The sequence below is a fragment of the Semicossyphus pulcher genome, unplaced genomic scaffold, assembly GCF_022749685.1.
Source record: "Semicossyphus pulcher isolate SPU_LCO1_2020_fin unplaced genomic scaffold, fSemPul1.0.p SCAF_14, whole genome shotgun sequence".
In the NCBI taxonomy this organism is placed as follows: Eukaryota; Metazoa; Chordata; class Actinopteri; order Labriformes; family Labridae; genus Semicossyphus; species Semicossyphus pulcher.
In genome coordinates this window covers 802846-820000 of record NW_027211648.1, presented here as the reverse complement: position 1 = coordinate 820000, position 17155 = coordinate 802846, and the positions used below count along the sequence as shown (strand labels likewise).

The following is a 17155-nucleotide window of genomic DNA, read 5'->3' as shown; positions in this document are numbered from 1 at the left end:
TCTTTCTTTCTTTCTTTTTTCTGTCTTTCTTTGTCTTTCTTTTTTTTCTTTCTTTCTTTCTGTCTTTCTTTTTCTTTCTTTCTTTCTGTCTTTCTTTTTCTTTCTTTCTTTCTTTTTCTTTCTTTCTTTCTTTCTTTCTTTTTCTTTCTTTCTTTCTTTTTTCTGTCTTTCTTTGTCTTTCTCTCTTTCTTCTCTGGGGTGTATTTGATGTCAGGTTAACACGATCTCTCTCTTCCTCTTCAGGCATTTTCTTCCTGATCTCTTCGACTGTCGGCTCTGAATCCAGCGGTAAGTCTGAATGTTAACTCTCTGCGTGTGTTTGTGTTGACTTATTTTTTATTCCCTTATTTTATTTTGAAAAACACTCTATATGTCTGCTAAGGCTGATGATGTAATATCAGATTAACAGTTAATGTGAGCTTCCATATGTGACAGGTTTAAATGTCATGTTTAGAGTTAAATTATCCCAAAGAAAACTTCTGATGATCGTTGTTCTTCTTGTCAAACAAATTATAAATATAAATCTACAGGAGCAGAATCATTGAGTCTGATGACACTTTATGAACTGATCAAACGGGCAGAAAAGTGAGTTTATCCTGTGATACTGTTGTTAGTCTTTGGGCAAATTATAACTACTAAATTATCATAACTATATGGCTAACACAATCAAGTATTTGGTATCTATGAACCTATTACAACTTGAATATCAAAGTTATGCACATGAACGCCACATAAGAAATATTTCCTAAGTAAGAAAGTTAATAAACAGAACTGTTTCCCTCATTTCAACAAACTACATTCATTAGATAATAGAATAAAAGTTAGCCCTGACCCTCATATACACTTTAGTACAAATATGAAGTGTTTATAAAGTCACATACAGGAAGTGAGACACCACTGATGGTGTGTTTTTCCATTACAAAAAATAAAGCAAAACAGTGTCACACTTTTAAAATTGAAACTGAATAATAGGTGGTGCTACAGGAGACGTTTAAGGGTCATAAAATAAAACGGTCCATTCTCTGAGGAGCAGGAAAGAATATATGACTGATATTATACAGAGAGGTAACTTCAATGATGGGCTGATGGGAAATGTGTGAGTGCATCATCCCCGCTTCTGCTCCTTCCTGTCTGTGATGAATGATGTCTGTGTGGTTACAGAAACAGCTCCTCTGTGTCTCTGCCGTAACTTTAAACCTCTCTGTACGACTTCTCGTTCATCCTCAGAAGTTTTTTTTTCTCTGTTTCTTTTGAGTCTGAATCATAAAAATGTCTGAATTTTAAATGTCTAATAGATGGAACAGATGAAAAGATTCCTGTATCCTGTGTCAGTCCTTTCAAAGAGCACATTTGTTATTCTGACTGTATTTCAATATATTACTGACACTTATGTAACAGAGAACCTTTTCTATCCTCAGTCGTAACCAGCCTATAACTGCGAGTTTTTATACTCTAATATAATAATAAAAAAATATGTATAAATAACTTCTGTGTTTAACTTTGTATCATCAGTAACAATATCCTGATGCAAACCTGAGATCCTTGCATCAATTGAAAGCATATTTTACTAGTTATGGATGTTTTATTTAAAGTTCCTCTGTTGGATTTTCCCTCTTAACTTTATCGAGATAATATTTCACACTTTGTTTTCAACTTCAGCTTAGTTTTAAATGCAAACATCACCATGCTAACGTGCTCATGATGTCGATGCTAACATGCTGACGTCACGCTCACGTCTCATGAGATGGATAGTTTAGATGAGTTCAGACTACAGTTGTTGGTTTGAGGGTTAAGAATACAGTGAATTGACCACATACATTTACAGTTACAGAATACAGTTTCTTGTGAGTGATGACTAATTAAAAAAAACCTAAATATTGAAAAAGCTTCAACACATGACGGACGGATAGGAAGACAGAAAGATGTTGTTGCTACTTATTCTATTATGTCTTATTATTATTATATTATAATATTCTTCAACTTTTCAACTTGCTGACTTATTTCCTTTTTCACTTTCCTTCATACAAACTGTCACATACCATATACCTCATCTCATACCTTACCTTATCTTACCTTATCTTATCTTATCTTACCTTACCTTATGTTATGTTATCTTATCTTATCTTATCTTATCTTACCCTATCTTACCTTATCTTATCTTATCTTATCTTACCTTATCTTACCTTATCTTATCTTATCTTATCTTACCTTATCTTACCTTATCTTATCTTACCTTACCTTATGTTATGTTATCTTATCTTATCTTACCTTATCTTACCCTATCTTACCTTATGTTATCTTATCTTATCTTATCTTATCTTATCTTACCTTATGTTACCCTATCTTGCATATTACTGTTGCTGTCACTTGTCGATCAGTGCCGTACCCTGTGACCTGTGTGACCCGTGGGGCCGACCTTGTGGAGGACGGTCTGGTGGTTTTGTGTCCTCCAGACTGCACTCAGTGGAGGGTCTCTGTGTTCGGTACGGGAATCTATGCCGCCGTCTCCTCCGTCTGTGGAGCTGCCGTCCACAGGTGAGACTTTTTTATACCTTCCTGTCAATCTGTTCCGTCTCTTTCTGTACATTCCTGCTGCTCTTTGTTTCTGTATTTTTCTCCAGCTTAAAAACTGCTGTTCCCAAATAACACTGACTTTTCCTGGTAAGCAATCCACCCTGATTTACAAAGACACGTCACAACATGCATCAATATTGTTTTGACCTTCAGGACCACAGTACCAGTTGATCCATTTTAGAATGAGCTGCACCTGAACGTCACACAAACGCAGACAACATCTTTGCTGATAGGTTGAGGTCAGGTCTGTCAGATAGGTTAGATGACACTTAGTGGAGGTGTGGGTGGAGTGTGGTGCTTCTGTCGTGCAGTTGGGTGTAGATTTACAGACACTATATCAAACACTCTGTTTTGCTACTGACAGCAGCTGCAGATGTGACATAATAATGAGTCCTGCTGTGTGCTGAACCTCAACAAAACACCAACACCAAGAAGGAATGTGCAGGATTAAGCGCTCAACCCTGAATGACCTCCGTCCTCTGCGGGGGCCCGGAGAGGAAAAACTCTGAGCGACACCGACTCTGCTCCCTCAGGATCCTTCCTCTCTTCTTCATCTCTCTTCTTCATCTCTCTTCTTCATCTCTCTTCTTCCTGTCCAATATTTGTGTTTCCAACTCGTTTCTTTCACTTCAAACTAATGAAAACTTCCTGTTCTACAATGTTTTTATGCAAAGCTCCAGAGTCAGTGTGGAAACACGTCTTCCTTCTGACAAGATCTCAGTTTCATTTTAGACCTCACTGTGACTCCATTCTTTCCTTTCATAAAGACCTGAGCGTTAATCATTCACAATTATACTCCTTTATTATTAACGGTTAAGCCTTGAAGGATTATTCTACTCTATTACAACTTGGGTCTTATTGCGATCCTCTTTGCTCAGCGTTATACTGCCCAGAGTACAATATGTCGTTCACAGTAATTCACCCCTTTTTTTTAAAACAAAGAACATTTTACCTACGAGCTTCACAGGTGTTAGCAGTCTGATTTTCTAGCTAGCTGTTTCCTCCTGTTCTACGTCTTTATGCTAAGTCCCCAAGAAGAAGAAAAGAGTGCCGTAGTGCCTCTATGAGTTCGTTGTTGGCTGTTTTACTTCTAACTGAAGAACATGAGCCAGTAAACACATCACCATAGCTGTTTGAATCCGTACAGGATTAAAAGCAGCCTAAAGTTTCAGTTACGTTGGCGAGAACAGTGTTAACAAGACGGTTAAAAATAATCTACAAAACGACAATGATTTAAAATCAAAAGTTTTTCTAGTTTAACTTGAGAAGAGTTCCGTTTTCTGTGTCTGGTCTCTGCAGGGGGGTCCTGGGTCCGTCTGGTGGCCCCGTCAGGGTTCACAAGCTGCACGGTCGATACAACTACATGAGCTCCTACGCCAACGGCATTCAATCACAGGCCCTGTCCCGCTGGACCGCCTCCTTCAGCCTCACCAGTAGGTGGAGCCGTTTTGGTCATTTATTGATTGGTTTGTTGATTAATTTATTGAGTGATCTGCACATTCCGTTTATTTTTAATGAAACCAGCTATTTGAAGAAGTCACATTATAACCAATTATTTTTAAAACTTTACCGCAGTGTTTAAGTCGTTACTGATGACCAGTTGATGAAAATGTTCAGCTTTTTTTTAACACAATCACAAGATCATGACAACTGTTTTTAAATTGTTTTTTCTGGAACTTTCTTTGTTCCATGTTGGCGTATAAGTTGACATTGAAACGTCACTCTTGAATTCAAAACCAGCTCTTTGACCAACAAACTCAACAGCTCAAGGGTCACCTCTTCCTGTGCTTTGCAGCTTTCAACCACTTGATTTTAGAGCCAGAGTTTAATCCTAAAGCTGATCAGGAAATCGCATATACGTAATATGTGCCAGGGTTGTGTTTACAACTTTTCGTGTCATGTTTAATGCCCCCTATAGACCAAAATAATGTAAATGCAGCTTTGAATATTAATTTCCTCACAGTACTTTGTCATTGCACACTTAGATTTTTCAAGTGATTTTATTATAACTGGTGATTAACACATGTTAATATTAAGTTTTAAACAGGACATATATCTAAGATAAGTGATAATGTGTTTATTTAAATATACACATATATACCAAACTGGATTAGTAATAACCTGATCCTAAGGTTAACCTGAAAGCAGCTATGAAGACATACAGACAGATAAAGTGTCCTCACTTTCCAGGTCTCAAACCTCAGTCCTCACAGACTGCATGCACCCTTCTAACTTTGGCCCTATTGGTGGATTTTTAGGCCCTTTTTCTGTAAGTTGGTGTTTAGCTTTCTTCCTTTTTAGCTTCTTTTTGTATTTGCTGATCAACAATAGGAAACGTTGATGATAAAATGATGTTACAATCACATTAACATGTTTTCATCTTTTCTTGCCTTGTTGTTTTTGCACACTTAAACTTTACGTGTTTTTGTAAAACTGTGGTGATTAACACATGTTGATATTCAGATTTAAACAGGAAACATATCCAGAGACAACTGATTATTAACTAATTATCATATGTGTGTGTGTGTGTGTGTGTGTGTGTGTGTGTGTGTTTTATCAGAACCAGTTAGTTCGCCACTGGAGTTGACCAGTGAGACCAGTACAACAGCTCTGCCTGCAGCTGCACCAGGTAAATGTTACACATCATTATTAATACAACCATTAATACTCTGCTCTTCAAGAGCAAAATCTTTGTATTGAAACAGATTATTTAAAGTAGAAACAGGTCTTTATCTCTGTATAATGTTTATGCCAAAAGCACTTATTCCAGGGTTCCATTTAAATCTTTTTTTTTTTAAACTTTTCATTGATGTTTAACATGGACAGAAAACGACATACACAAAGAAATACACAATCTATATGACAATCATTAATACAAATCAATCAATCAATCAATCAAAATGGAGAAAGAAAGAAAGAAATGAGGAGTATGAGGGGACAAATTAATAAATAAATGAAATAAAGTATAATGAAATAAAAATTAACAAATTCTTGACAAATAAGATCAAATTTGAAAATATCTGTATGATATTCGCTGCATAACAATAATTGAGTAGGGTCTATGACTAAGTGCATGTGCAAAGAAAATCTTTCACTTTGTCCGTAAAGGAAGCCCAGGCACTGATGGTTGACTGTTTAGCATTATGCATTCTTGCCACTGACATCTCCATATACGATATATCTAATAAAGATTGTCATTTAAATTATTTTTTAACTTATTTTTATTTAAAGTTTTTCCTTGGTTTTCTATTTGTATTTTTTAATCCTTAAATTGTTTTTAATTATTTATGTTTATTTACTTATATCTGACTTATTTATACATTACTGTTTATTTTATCATTGTTCTATCAATCAATCAATTTTTATCTATACAGCGCTGAATCGTAACAAAAGTTACCTCAGGACTCTTTTATAGTATTTAGAGACCCAACATGTATGTGTTTCAACACTTGTGATGCTGGTTTTTACAAGTGCTATTCAAATACAATGTATTATTATTGTTATTATTTATTATTATTATTTTTACAACATCTCATTTTAATAACAATTCTGTTAATAACCTCAGTCACTTACATTTTGCCATTTTCTGAGTGTAGAAAAATGTGTTAAATGAAACTTCTCGTTTCCATCTGCAGGTTTGGTTCTATTCAGAAATGTGTGTTATACTGAATTCACCTTGTGAATGGTTTCAGTATAGGCAAATGTGGGATCTTTTATCTGTTCATGTCGGCCATTATTTGAGACTCTTTGTTATTTGAATCCCATCTTTATTTTGAAAGTTGTGACACAGAGGTACATAAACAGACGTTTTCTTCGGCTGTCAGGATTTTTACTTCCTCTGAAGCTTCCAGACACAACGGGAGTTTGATGTTTCCACCAGACAGACTGTTATCCCAGCTGACCTGTGTGTGTGTGTGTGTGTGTGTGTGTGTGTGTGTGCATGTGCGTGTGGCAGCAAAGAAACCACTGAAGAAGCCATCGGTGAAGAAAGCTCTGACAGGAGGAAATAAAGGTAAATTGTGTGTTCATTGTTTTGAAGGTGTTTTGTCATTAAAAAAATCAGGAATTAAAATCAGAACAGTTTTATTTCCAAGAAGTTTCTACATAAAGAAGAAGTAAAACACTTTTGTACTTCAGTGGGGAAAAAAACATTTTTTTAATGTGACTATAGTGAAGTGTGTAGTGCAAGAGTCATGAAATAAAACAGACATTTATAATAAAATACAAAATATACAATATATCAGGTTAAAAATGTAATAGCTGTGGTGTTTGTGCGCAGACTGTCAGATGGACATCGCCGTGGTGATCGACAGCAGCAACAACATCGGACAGCGGAGGTTCAACCTGCAGAAGAACTTTGTCACTAAGCTGGCGGCCATGTTGAGGGTCGGATCAACTGGACCACATGTTGGGCTGGTCCAGGCCAGGTCTGACTCTCTCCCTCTCTCTCTCTCTGTCTCTCTCTCACACACACACACACACAGGCAAATGAATGTATGTTCCCAGGTGGCGTAAAAAAAAAATGGAAGGTGTCAACATCCACATGCACCTTTCAACTAACTTTTGATGATGCACACTTTACTCGAGTAGGGCTTTGACTGTAGGAGTTCAATTTTAATGAAGTAGTTCACAGAGGGTTCTGTTACTTTTACTGAAGTGGTCTGAATACTTTCAGTATGTCTCCATTATTTACCATCCATCTGTTTGTGTGCAGTGACTCTCCCAGGACAGAGTTCTTTCTGAACAACTACACTACTCCTAAAGAGCTGCTGTTTGCCATCAAGGAGCTGGCCTACCTGGGAGGAGACACCAACACAGGTAATACACACATACACAAACATACATGTTTGTACCTAAAACTATACTTAGACTTCCATGTAAATAAGCTCCAATATTCTCTTACCTTAGTCCTAACCTGATCCTAAGGTTAACCTGAACGCAGCCCTTTGAAGACATACAGACAGATAAAGTGTCCTCACTTTCCAGGTCTCAAATCTCAGTCCTCACATAGTCACATAAACAAACACACATGTAACACAGACTGCATGCACCCATCAAACTTTGGGCATATGTGGGGATGTGTCGTTCTTCACAGAGATTGTGTTTTGCTTACTTCCTCTAAAGCTTCTTTTTTGTATTTGCCGAATTTAAAACTAAAAATGAAAAACACTTCAAGGAAATTAAATTATTTTAAACCACATAAACATGTTTTTTTTCTTGCTCTGTTGTTGTCTTGGTGCAGGTAAGGCCATCATGCACACAGCGGAGAGCTTCTTCACCCAGGAGAACGGGGGAAGGCGGGGTCACCCCCGGGTGATGATGGTGTTGGTTGACGGCTGGCCGTCTGACGACCTGGAGCAGGCGGCCATGTTGGCCAGAGAGTCTGGCATCAATGTTTTCCTGGTGTCTGTGGCCAAACCGGCACCCGAGGAGCTCGGCATGGTGCGAGACAAAGAGTTCATGAAGAAGGTGCACACTTTACTCTCTTTATATTATTTATTAAACACTAAAATATGTTTATATGACAGCAGAGCATCTGTTTCTCTTCCTGCAGGCGGTGTGTAAAGATAACGGCTTCTTCACTTATATGATCCCCAGCTGGTTCAGCACAACCAAACACGTCAAACCTCTCACTCAGAGAATCTGCTCTCTGGACGGCCTGCTCTGCAGTAAGACTAAACGTTAACATATATATAACTTTATATGACACATTATTAGGACACACTACACAACAAAACAAGCCACAGACCTAAAACAAAAGGAATAGATTGCTTTGCTTTCTTGCAGAGTTAGATGAGATCAAATACAATACTCCTGGGTTTGAAGGAGTACCCACGTCTGTTACCTACAGATTACCTTAAAGTACTAATATAACACTGTAACAATGCTAAAACTATTCATTGACACATTACAAAAGAAATATATAACATTAACACACACACATATAATAATGGAAATATAATATAATAGACATAATGACAACCATCATTTTAAATAGCACAGGATAATAAATAAACATCAGGCGGTCACTGAAATCGTCAAATTTAATCCTCTACAGAAAGTGAAAATAAACAGCAGACAAACTGGACGTGCCTCGTGCTGAAAGGTCACAAACCTTCCATACTTTCACACAGTATGAAAGCTTATAGTGTAAATGTTAATTCATGGTGTAGAAGAAAAGATCTGTTAAATGAACCTGTGTTTTTTTTAAGGTAAAACCTGCTACAACTCTGTGAACATCGGCTTCCTCATCGACGGTTCATCCAGCGTCGGAGACGGAAACTTCCGGCTGGTCCTGGACTTCCTGGCAGGAGTCGCCAGAAGCTTTGACATCTCTGACGTTGGCGCTCGTATAGGTGAGCTTCAGACGCTGAAATGATTTAAGAGATTGATTAAAAAGCTAACCGTGCAGTACGAGCTGATTGGCTGATTGTGTGTTGGATGTCCAGGTGCGGTGCAGTTCACCTACGATCAGAGGCTGGAGTTCAGCCTGTTTGACTACCACAACAAAGAGGACTCCATCAACGCTCTGAGGAGGATCCCCTACATGAGTGGAGGAACAGCCACCGGAGCAGCCATCACCTACACCACCCAGAACCTGTTCAGGTAACAACACACCTAAGAGTTCTGTTTGTGTTCAGTACTGTATTTTAAAACATCACAAAATACCGAGTAATGACCCGATACAAAAGAACACATTTCCTTCATACAGATTTATTTTGATTTATCTGGAATATTTGTACATATTTTAGGCTGTAAAATTATTTAGTAATTTACCAGAACAAAGCTTGTAGATGTCACAATAACTTTTTACTCACTGCTGCAAAATGTACACGATCACAAAGTAATGTTTGGATTTCTGAGGTTACAGTTGAGACGTAGATTCATTACGCCTGGAGGAAGAAAACACCTGCTCTAGAAGTTAAACATTATTTTTCCTTGCAGGCGTACAGGACCAGGCCGCAACTTCCTTATTATTGTAACAGACGGCCAATCATACGATGACGTCAGAAGCCCGGCGATGAATGCACAAAAACAAGGTGTGTGCTTTAAACTAAATAAAAAACAACAGTAGTGTGTGTTCATTTGTTACTAAAACCATCGCCTTTTGTTTCTGCTATCCTCCAATCACTAGGCATCACTGTGTACTCAGTGGGCGTGGCATGGGCACCCCTTGATGACCTCAAATCGATGTCATCAGAGCCGAAGGACAGTCACACCTTCTTCACCAGAGAGTTCACCGGCCTTGGCGAGTTCATCCCTCAAGTGGTCCGAGGAATCTGCCGAGATTTCACTGACAACAATTAATAACACACACACACACACACACACACACACACACACACACTCACACTCAGAGGTTTGTACTTCCATACTTGTACTTCCAAACCCAACCCTTGGACTCAGAATCCTCAAACAGCTTGAAGATATGAGGACTGATGTGATGTCCTCACTTTGCAAAACGTCCTCAGTTTGAATGTAGAGAAACGGCTCCAAATTAAATAAAAGTACACATTTGTACTTCAACACTAGGCAGGTCCCTCACTGACCTTGCAGAGCCCTTAAACCTTAAACCAAGTATTACCCCTCTTATAGCAAAATTAAGCAAAAAAACAGAATATGTCCTCACTTTGCAGGTACACAGTTAGGTCCTCACAAAGATAGAAGTACAAGAACACAGACACACACACACTGTATATATACTGACACCTATACTAATACTGATACTTACACATTAAAACACATGTAAATAAGACATTGAACGGAAATCGCACATATATACCAAAAACATTTTCTATTTAATATAGGAGACGTTGGGAAATCAACCAATCAGCATCATCGACTGTAGAAACAGAAATCTTTCACTTTTCACTAAATCCTCTGTCAGTATGTTTTAATCTGTTATCAGATTTTTTTTACCAAATTACAGTTCTTTTTTTTGAACACCTGCTAGTTTTATATTGCCTTTAAATAAAACACAAATTCTATTAATAAAACAAAAAAAATTACTTTTGTTAGCAACTTATTGAAACTAGCTAATAATGTCATATTAGCTAGCTTAAGTCATTATGTAAATTTAACCCGGCTAACTTTGAAGCAGCCAGAATCAACAGTTGTGTAATTAGCTGAGACAGAGATGCTGGCTTTGTTCTGCAGGGTTTATTTAAAGTGAAAGAAGAAATATGAAATACCTGGTCACATACAGTTATAAACTGCACAACAACAGAAAACATTTTTTTAAATGATCTTGCAGTTCTGACTTTTGTCTCTCAAAATTTGGCATTTCTCGAAAATATGAGTTTTGTATGTCAAAATCACAGTTTCATAGTTAAAGACACATCTTTTGTTTTGTTCATGAAATTCTTGTTATTATGAGATATTTATTTCCTAATCATAAGGAAAGATCTCTAAATATTTGTATCATTTTTTTACATTAGGAATAGAGCATTTTTCCATAATTACCCCAAAATAGAGTGAGTTACAGAATAAGGACCTGTGTCCACTGACTGTATTTGTTGTTAGTGGACACAGGCCCTGAATCATCATTTCTGAAAATTCCTTGAATAAAAAGAAAAACTTGAATTCTTGAATACTATGTGTGTAATTCTTTTAGTAGATCCAGGTGACTTTCACATATTTGAGTGTCTAAAGGAGAAACTTTCTGTGGACATCTGCACGTTATGAATAAGAGGTGACTGAATGAATGTTTTAACCCTTATTAAAAAAAAAAAGAAAATTCTGCAAAATAAAGAGAATCATACGTACAGTTCTTAAATCATCTCTACTTGCATTAATCTTTTTTTTCAGATTTGTATCATGTAACAGGATAAATACCTTGTTAAGGAAATATCTTTTGTGTCTAAGTTTTAATCTCTTCTCTTGTTTATGCCGTAATTATCCTGATGTACATTTGCCAAACTCTTACATGTCTGTGTTTTTCTTTAAGTGTAACCTTTCATTTTTAATATTAGGACAGAGCTACAGCTCGGCTTCAGCAGAAAAACCTACTTTAAAAAATTCACTTTTACGAAAACAATGTGTATTCATGTAAACCCTTTTATTGATGAACACAAAAATAGATTCACACAGACACAAACACCTGTGGATGCTCAGCTGGAAGTTCATCAGTGTTCACACATAAATAAAAAATGTACAACATATTTCTGTCTCAAAGTAAACACCATATCCTATGTCAATGTTGATCAGGTTACTACGGGAGATAAGAAATATGTTTCTTAATTTTGTAATATGTTTTATGGAGTTTGGCATGTGACATAAGAAAAAACACATTAGAGCTCATAAATGACTAAAGTTACACTCAAATGCCCTCATGTCCATTCTGTATGGTAATATGTGTGTTGTGTTGAACTCTGTGTACTGTAAAAGTTTGAATTCTGTAGTTTAATAGAAATAAACTGAAAAAACTAAACTTCTCTGAGAAAAGACAGAATGTTGGATTAAAGTAAAAAGGAATAAAGTTACCTGTGTGCTTCTTTTTGATTAGTTAACTTGGTCCTGTTGATGACGTGTGCAGGAGGAGTCAGGTGACCGGCTGTAAGAACAAATATTAACATTAAATCTGAATTTTGTCTCTGTGTAAATGAAACCTCCGATGGGAACCAGATGTTAAATGATGCTCTGTCCTTTATTACCTGTATTTATTACCTGTTTTCATTGTGACTCTTAATAAAGAATAGTTATTTTTATACCTTGTCCAGTGATTTGTGCAACTGCAGCTCAAACTCTTAATGAGAGATGTGGCGCCACCTGCTGGACACACCGCAGAGCAGAAACAGAAGACCTTTTTTTTTTTCATATTTCACACAATTAGTGTTTTTAAAAGTAAAGACTTTAAATGCATCAAACAAAAACGAATCAGTACATTTTAAGGTGCCGTGTTAATAAGCCAACTCTCACTTCCACAGTTAAAATATTCCAGGTTATAATGACCAAAATGAATGTTACCTGTCTGTTACATGCAGAGTGTAGTCGGCTCGCCTATTCAGGTGTCTTGTACCACAGGCCTGTATGAAGCTCAGCCAATCAGCTGTTGGCAGTCATAGAAGCCAGAGCTCCTTGATGGTGACAGTTCATCAGTTTTAGGATCGGCTGTAAACACATAAATATGCTTATTTATCGATCTTGTGTTTCACTGGCTGATTCTTACTCTTACTTCTTTACTTTTATATTGTAGTTTTTTGTTTTTTTTGGTAATAGATTCCAGATGTTTATGATTAGACTTATATATATATATATATGTACTGTTAGAGGGAGCCTGAACGTGCAGTATCATTGCTTCACTGGTAATAATGTGACAATAATAAAGATATTAAAACTTTGCTGAAATATTAGAAATCTATTAGATGCTTTATAAATGATTTAATTAATTATACAACCTAGTGGTTTTATTTTTGCCGGAATTTTTAGTTATTTATTTAAAAAAAACAAATATATAATTACCATGGACAGAAATATATACATTTTATATTATTATTATTATATTTGCTGTTCATTAATCAATCAGTAAATGTCAAAATTATTATTTTTCATATTCACATATTATTATATGAGTTATAAAAAATATATTATTAGGGGTTTTATATCGAATTTCCTCATTGTTGTTTCGATCCAACATGGCGGGTCGTCTCCAGAGCTGTTGCTATAGAGACGGAACACAAACACTCACCGCCGCCTGTTGCTCGAGACTTTGTTCGCGTTTGTTTCTCACAGTGTTCACGGTAAGATTCAGTTATTTTATCCTTCACACAGAGCCGGTATATGTCTGACTGTCCTTTGATGTTTCCGTTGTTTAATTTACTTCCGGTAAATTCTGTGGGAAAACACAGTTTTACCATCGTTAGCAAACGTTAATTCACGTCGACTTAATTAGCACGTATGAAAGCTAATCTATCTAATATTTAGTTTGGATTACAGCAGATATACATTTAGGGAGGATCGACTTAGTTTAACAGGAGAAAGCAGATGTTATATCAAAACACACCGTGACCTCTGCTTTGTACAGACAGGTAAGTTTAATGACCGAACACCTGGTGTTAGCTGGCAAGCTAGTGAGCATAATTAGCAGAGAATCGCAAACTGAGTGGGTAAAAAGACATTCATCTGCATTAAAGCTGTAGTTACACTTCGTAATGTTGAAGGCCTCCAATACAACACTGCGGAAATACTCCCTACTATAAAATCAAACTGTGCGTAAGTAATAAATTCAATGTAAAAAACGACATTAAAATCAGGTTGTAAAATAAAAGCCAACAAACGAACCAAATATGAGTTTCTAGGTTTTTAAATTCGACTGCTCGTCTGAAAAACATCCTTATGATCCTGTCGGTGTAAACGCCCTCTCGTCTTTATAAAGGGCTTAAATGTGTTTTTTAGTTTGTAATCTGAAGTGAAACAGCTGGAATATGATTTTTTATGTATTACTAAGTCAGGTGTGTTGGTAGAGAGAGGAGGAGGAGCCATGCCGAAGAAGACAAAGAAAGGTGGAGGAGGTAAAGTTGGAGGGAGGACGGAGGGAGAGAGGCTGCTGTTCCTGCAGCAGAGAGCTCAGGCTGAGGAGGAGACTGCCAAGAAGAAGGAGGAGATCCTCACGCTGTTTCTCAAGGTAATTATAGATGTTATTAAAGACATGACAGCCGTGATGAAGGAGGACGATTTTACACTTTACTCTCTGTTCTCAGGCTCAAAGAGGTTTCAAACAGCAGGAATGTTAGACCAATATCAAAGTAAATTGTTTGTTTTGTTGTCTTTTATTTGTATGTGTCCTGCGGGCTCGAGCACAGACAGCCGTGCAATGAGCTGTCTGAAGGAGGTAAACTTCTTTCTGTGCAAAGGAAATCATATGTTTACAGGCTAAACAGACCCGGAACACGCAGCACGACAGGGCTAAAGGAAGTCATTTCATATTTATCTTAGAAATCTTTGGTCACACTCAAACTAACTCCGGCTGTGAGATTCATCAGATCCGCCTTAAACTTGTTCATGTGATGTGATGTCAGGACAAGCTGCAGAAGGAGGAGAGGAACACGGCGGTGAACCTGCTGAAGCTGAACGACGGCTGGAGGTCGATCCTCCGTCAGACTCGAGCCGCCGAGCTGCGGAAAGACGTCACGGTGCTCACGCAGACGTTTGAGAGGCAGCTGGACGCGCTGGACAGCGTCATCAAGGTGAACCAGCTGCTCCTCTTCCTGTTCCTTCACACTGTACATTAACCTGTTCACCCTCAGCGTGTCACTTCCTGTTTCAGAACCTGGAGCACGACCTGCAGGAGGCGGAGCGTCAGTCGGCTCAGGTGCAGCGTGTTCACCTGCAGCAGGTGGAGCGTCTGTGGGCACAGCAGGACAAACGGCTGACGTTCGTGCAGCAGCAGTGGGAGAGCGGCCTGCAGCAGCTCAGCTCCAGGTTCAACTCTGACAGGTGAGTGTGAGGGAACACAGCGCCCCCTGCAGGCTGCAGAGATCACTACAGCCGAGACAGAACAGACACACTGATGAGTTCACTGCTCTTAAAGTCAGCTGATCAGAGGTGTTGGGAAGAACCAGATGAAAACAGTTCAGTAAATCTGATAAATGTCCTCAGCTGAGTCGGCATCGGTTACGTCTGAATTCTTCGAGTTTCCAAAAGAAAAACAAAACAAACATAATGTGTCTGATGTGATCCGCGTTGGTTCTCAGGAAGCAGATGTTGGATCACTCCGAGCAGCAGCGAGCAGATCTGGAGGCCGCTGTGTTCAATGTGGAGGAGCAGCACAGAAACGTGGTGCGTGAAATCCACAGACTGTACAGAGCCGGCATGGAGTCCTACGACAGCTCCATAGACCTCCGGGTACCTCACTCAGACTGCTCCCTCTCTCCTCTCTGGCACATATGCGTCCTGGTCTGAGCTCTGAGTGTCTCCTCTCTGTGCACAGAAAGCTACTCTGGTTATGGCCAACAGCCCGAAGCTGAAGGAGGAGGCGCTGAAGCTGCAGGAGGCCGAGCAGCTCTGCAGCAAAGAGAAGAGGGATCTGCACACGCTGCTGCAGGAGAACCAGCAGCTCGTTCAGACCACGCAGACAGACATGAAGAAGGTGAAGCTGCTGCAGGTGAGCGGGAGGAAAGTTTGATTGATGGAGGAGATTTAATCTGATTTAATCTGTGCAGGAGGCGTTGGGGTGCATCACAGCCTCCATCTTATCTCCTCCCTCTCTCAGGACTCTGTCGTGACGCTGAGGAGGAGGCTGACCTCCAGTAAGACAGAACATCAGTCTGTGGAACAGCACCTGACAGCAGCCAGAGACCAGGTGAACCGCAGCACTCACAAGCTCAGAGATCAGCTGATCCAGGCTCAGACGGCGACGAGGAAGCAGCTTATCGACCTCACCGTCCAGAGCGACAACGCTGCCAAGAGACTGCAGGCAGTCATCGCCAAGGTGACACCTCCTCACTTCCTGTTTAACTTCCAGATCCTCTTTGAGTTTCCCCTCACTCTGGTGTCTCTCTGCTGCTGCAGGGGGAGACGGTTATACGAGCCGCCGAAATGAGTCGCAAGCTGGAGAGCGAAGTCCTCCCAACACTTCCTGCAGAGGGACACAGACAGGAAGCTGCACCTGAGACACAGGAAACAGCACAGGTAGGACGGGATTCACAGGTCCAGGTCCTCCTTTGGTTACAATTTTTCTTCATGTGTGGTTTCAAGCAGCTTCTTCAACCCGGGGACTGCTTCTAGAACGTGTAACTCAGCTTTGGCCTTCTGTGACCTCTGACCTCCGTCTGTCTGCAGCCTGTACCTGAGCTCCATCAGGTGACGCGGAGCATCAACGCCGCCATGCTGCAGCGAGAAGCTCTGAAGAGACACAGAGAGGACCTGATCAGAGAGAACCAGCAGCTCAGGCTCCTCCTGCGTCAGCACCTGGACGCCATGACGGTCAGCCATCAACACCTGGACCAACGCCACGCCCTGCTCACCGTGTACCGCGCCCCCACCACCACCGACCCGCCCAACACCAGCAGACGCCACACCGTCATCGAGGCTGTTCACGCCGTCAAACACTCGCTGTAGGACTGACTGCAGCGCTGACACGAGGAGGAAACTCTTTAGAACGAGGAAACGTTCACAAAAAGAAACGTCGAGAAACAGGCAGAGTCATAAAAGTCAAACATCACAAAAAGTGTTCAATTTAAATTTGGTTTTCTTTGATGAAAAATGTAAATAAAAACAGAACATTTAAAGATCGACCACTCTCTGAGGTCTTCATCAGCTGATCACGTTCAGGTGTCTCAGGAATCTCAGGAAAATTTGTGTGGCCCTGAATGCATCGTGGCTCTGGTGCTCACATGATTCTGTTTCAGTCTCTGAGCGGCTCGTTGTTTGTTTCAGTTAGAAAAGAAAGACGGCTGATATCGAACACGAGTTCAAACATTGTTTAGTTTGCAGCCTGGTCGTGTTTATTTAGTCGTGTGTTTTATTGTCACTTATTTTGTCTTGGTCAGAACTCAGGAATGATTTGAATCCTAATCCTTCCTTTAGTTGTGAGAAAAACATTCAGGGTTTAAAATAAATGTCAGAAATTAGAGGGGAAAAA

General features: G+C 39.2%; 2 protein-coding genes across 2 annotated transcripts in view; both read left to right on the top strand.

The window, feature by feature from the left end:
- coch (coagulation factor C homolog, cochlin (Limulus polyphemus)) overlaps positions 1-10903 on the top strand; it is an 11098-nt gene extending 195 nt beyond the window's left edge. Inside the window, exons 2-14 of the mRNA XM_069662275.1 lie at positions 244-288; positions 2379-2535; positions 3874-4007; positions 5135-5203; positions 6530-6586; positions 6854-7001; positions 7289-7392; positions 7817-8043; positions 8129-8243; positions 8787-8930; positions 9024-9180; positions 9520-9614; positions 9710-10903. Coding sequence (XP_069518376.1) covers positions 244-288; positions 2379-2535; positions 3874-4007; positions 5135-5203; positions 6530-6586; positions 6854-7001; positions 7289-7392; positions 7817-8043; positions 8129-8243; positions 8787-8930; positions 9024-9180; positions 9520-9614; positions 9710-9882 — 1625 coding nt within the window. The 3' untranslated portion in view covers positions 9883-10903. The remainder of the gene's footprint in view (positions 1-243; positions 289-2378; positions 2536-3873; positions 4008-5134; positions 5204-6529; positions 6587-6853; positions 7002-7288; positions 7393-7816; positions 8044-8128; positions 8244-8786; positions 8931-9023; positions 9181-9519; positions 9615-9709) is intronic.
- A 2403-nt stretch (positions 10904-13306) lies between these two features.
- ccdc65 (coiled-coil domain containing 65) lies at positions 13307-16729 on the top strand. The gene is made up of 9 exons (XM_069661649.1): positions 13307-13313; positions 14025-14197; positions 14592-14759; positions 14840-15009; positions 15267-15417; positions 15503-15676; positions 15785-16003; positions 16084-16203; positions 16354-16729. The coding sequence occupies exons 2-9, from the start codon at positions 14054-14056 to the stop codon at positions 16630-16632; spliced, it is 1425 nt and encodes a 474-aa protein (XP_069517750.1). The 5' UTR covers positions 13307-13313; positions 14025-14053; the 3' UTR covers positions 16633-16729.
- Positions 16730-17155: the final 426 nt, after the last annotated feature.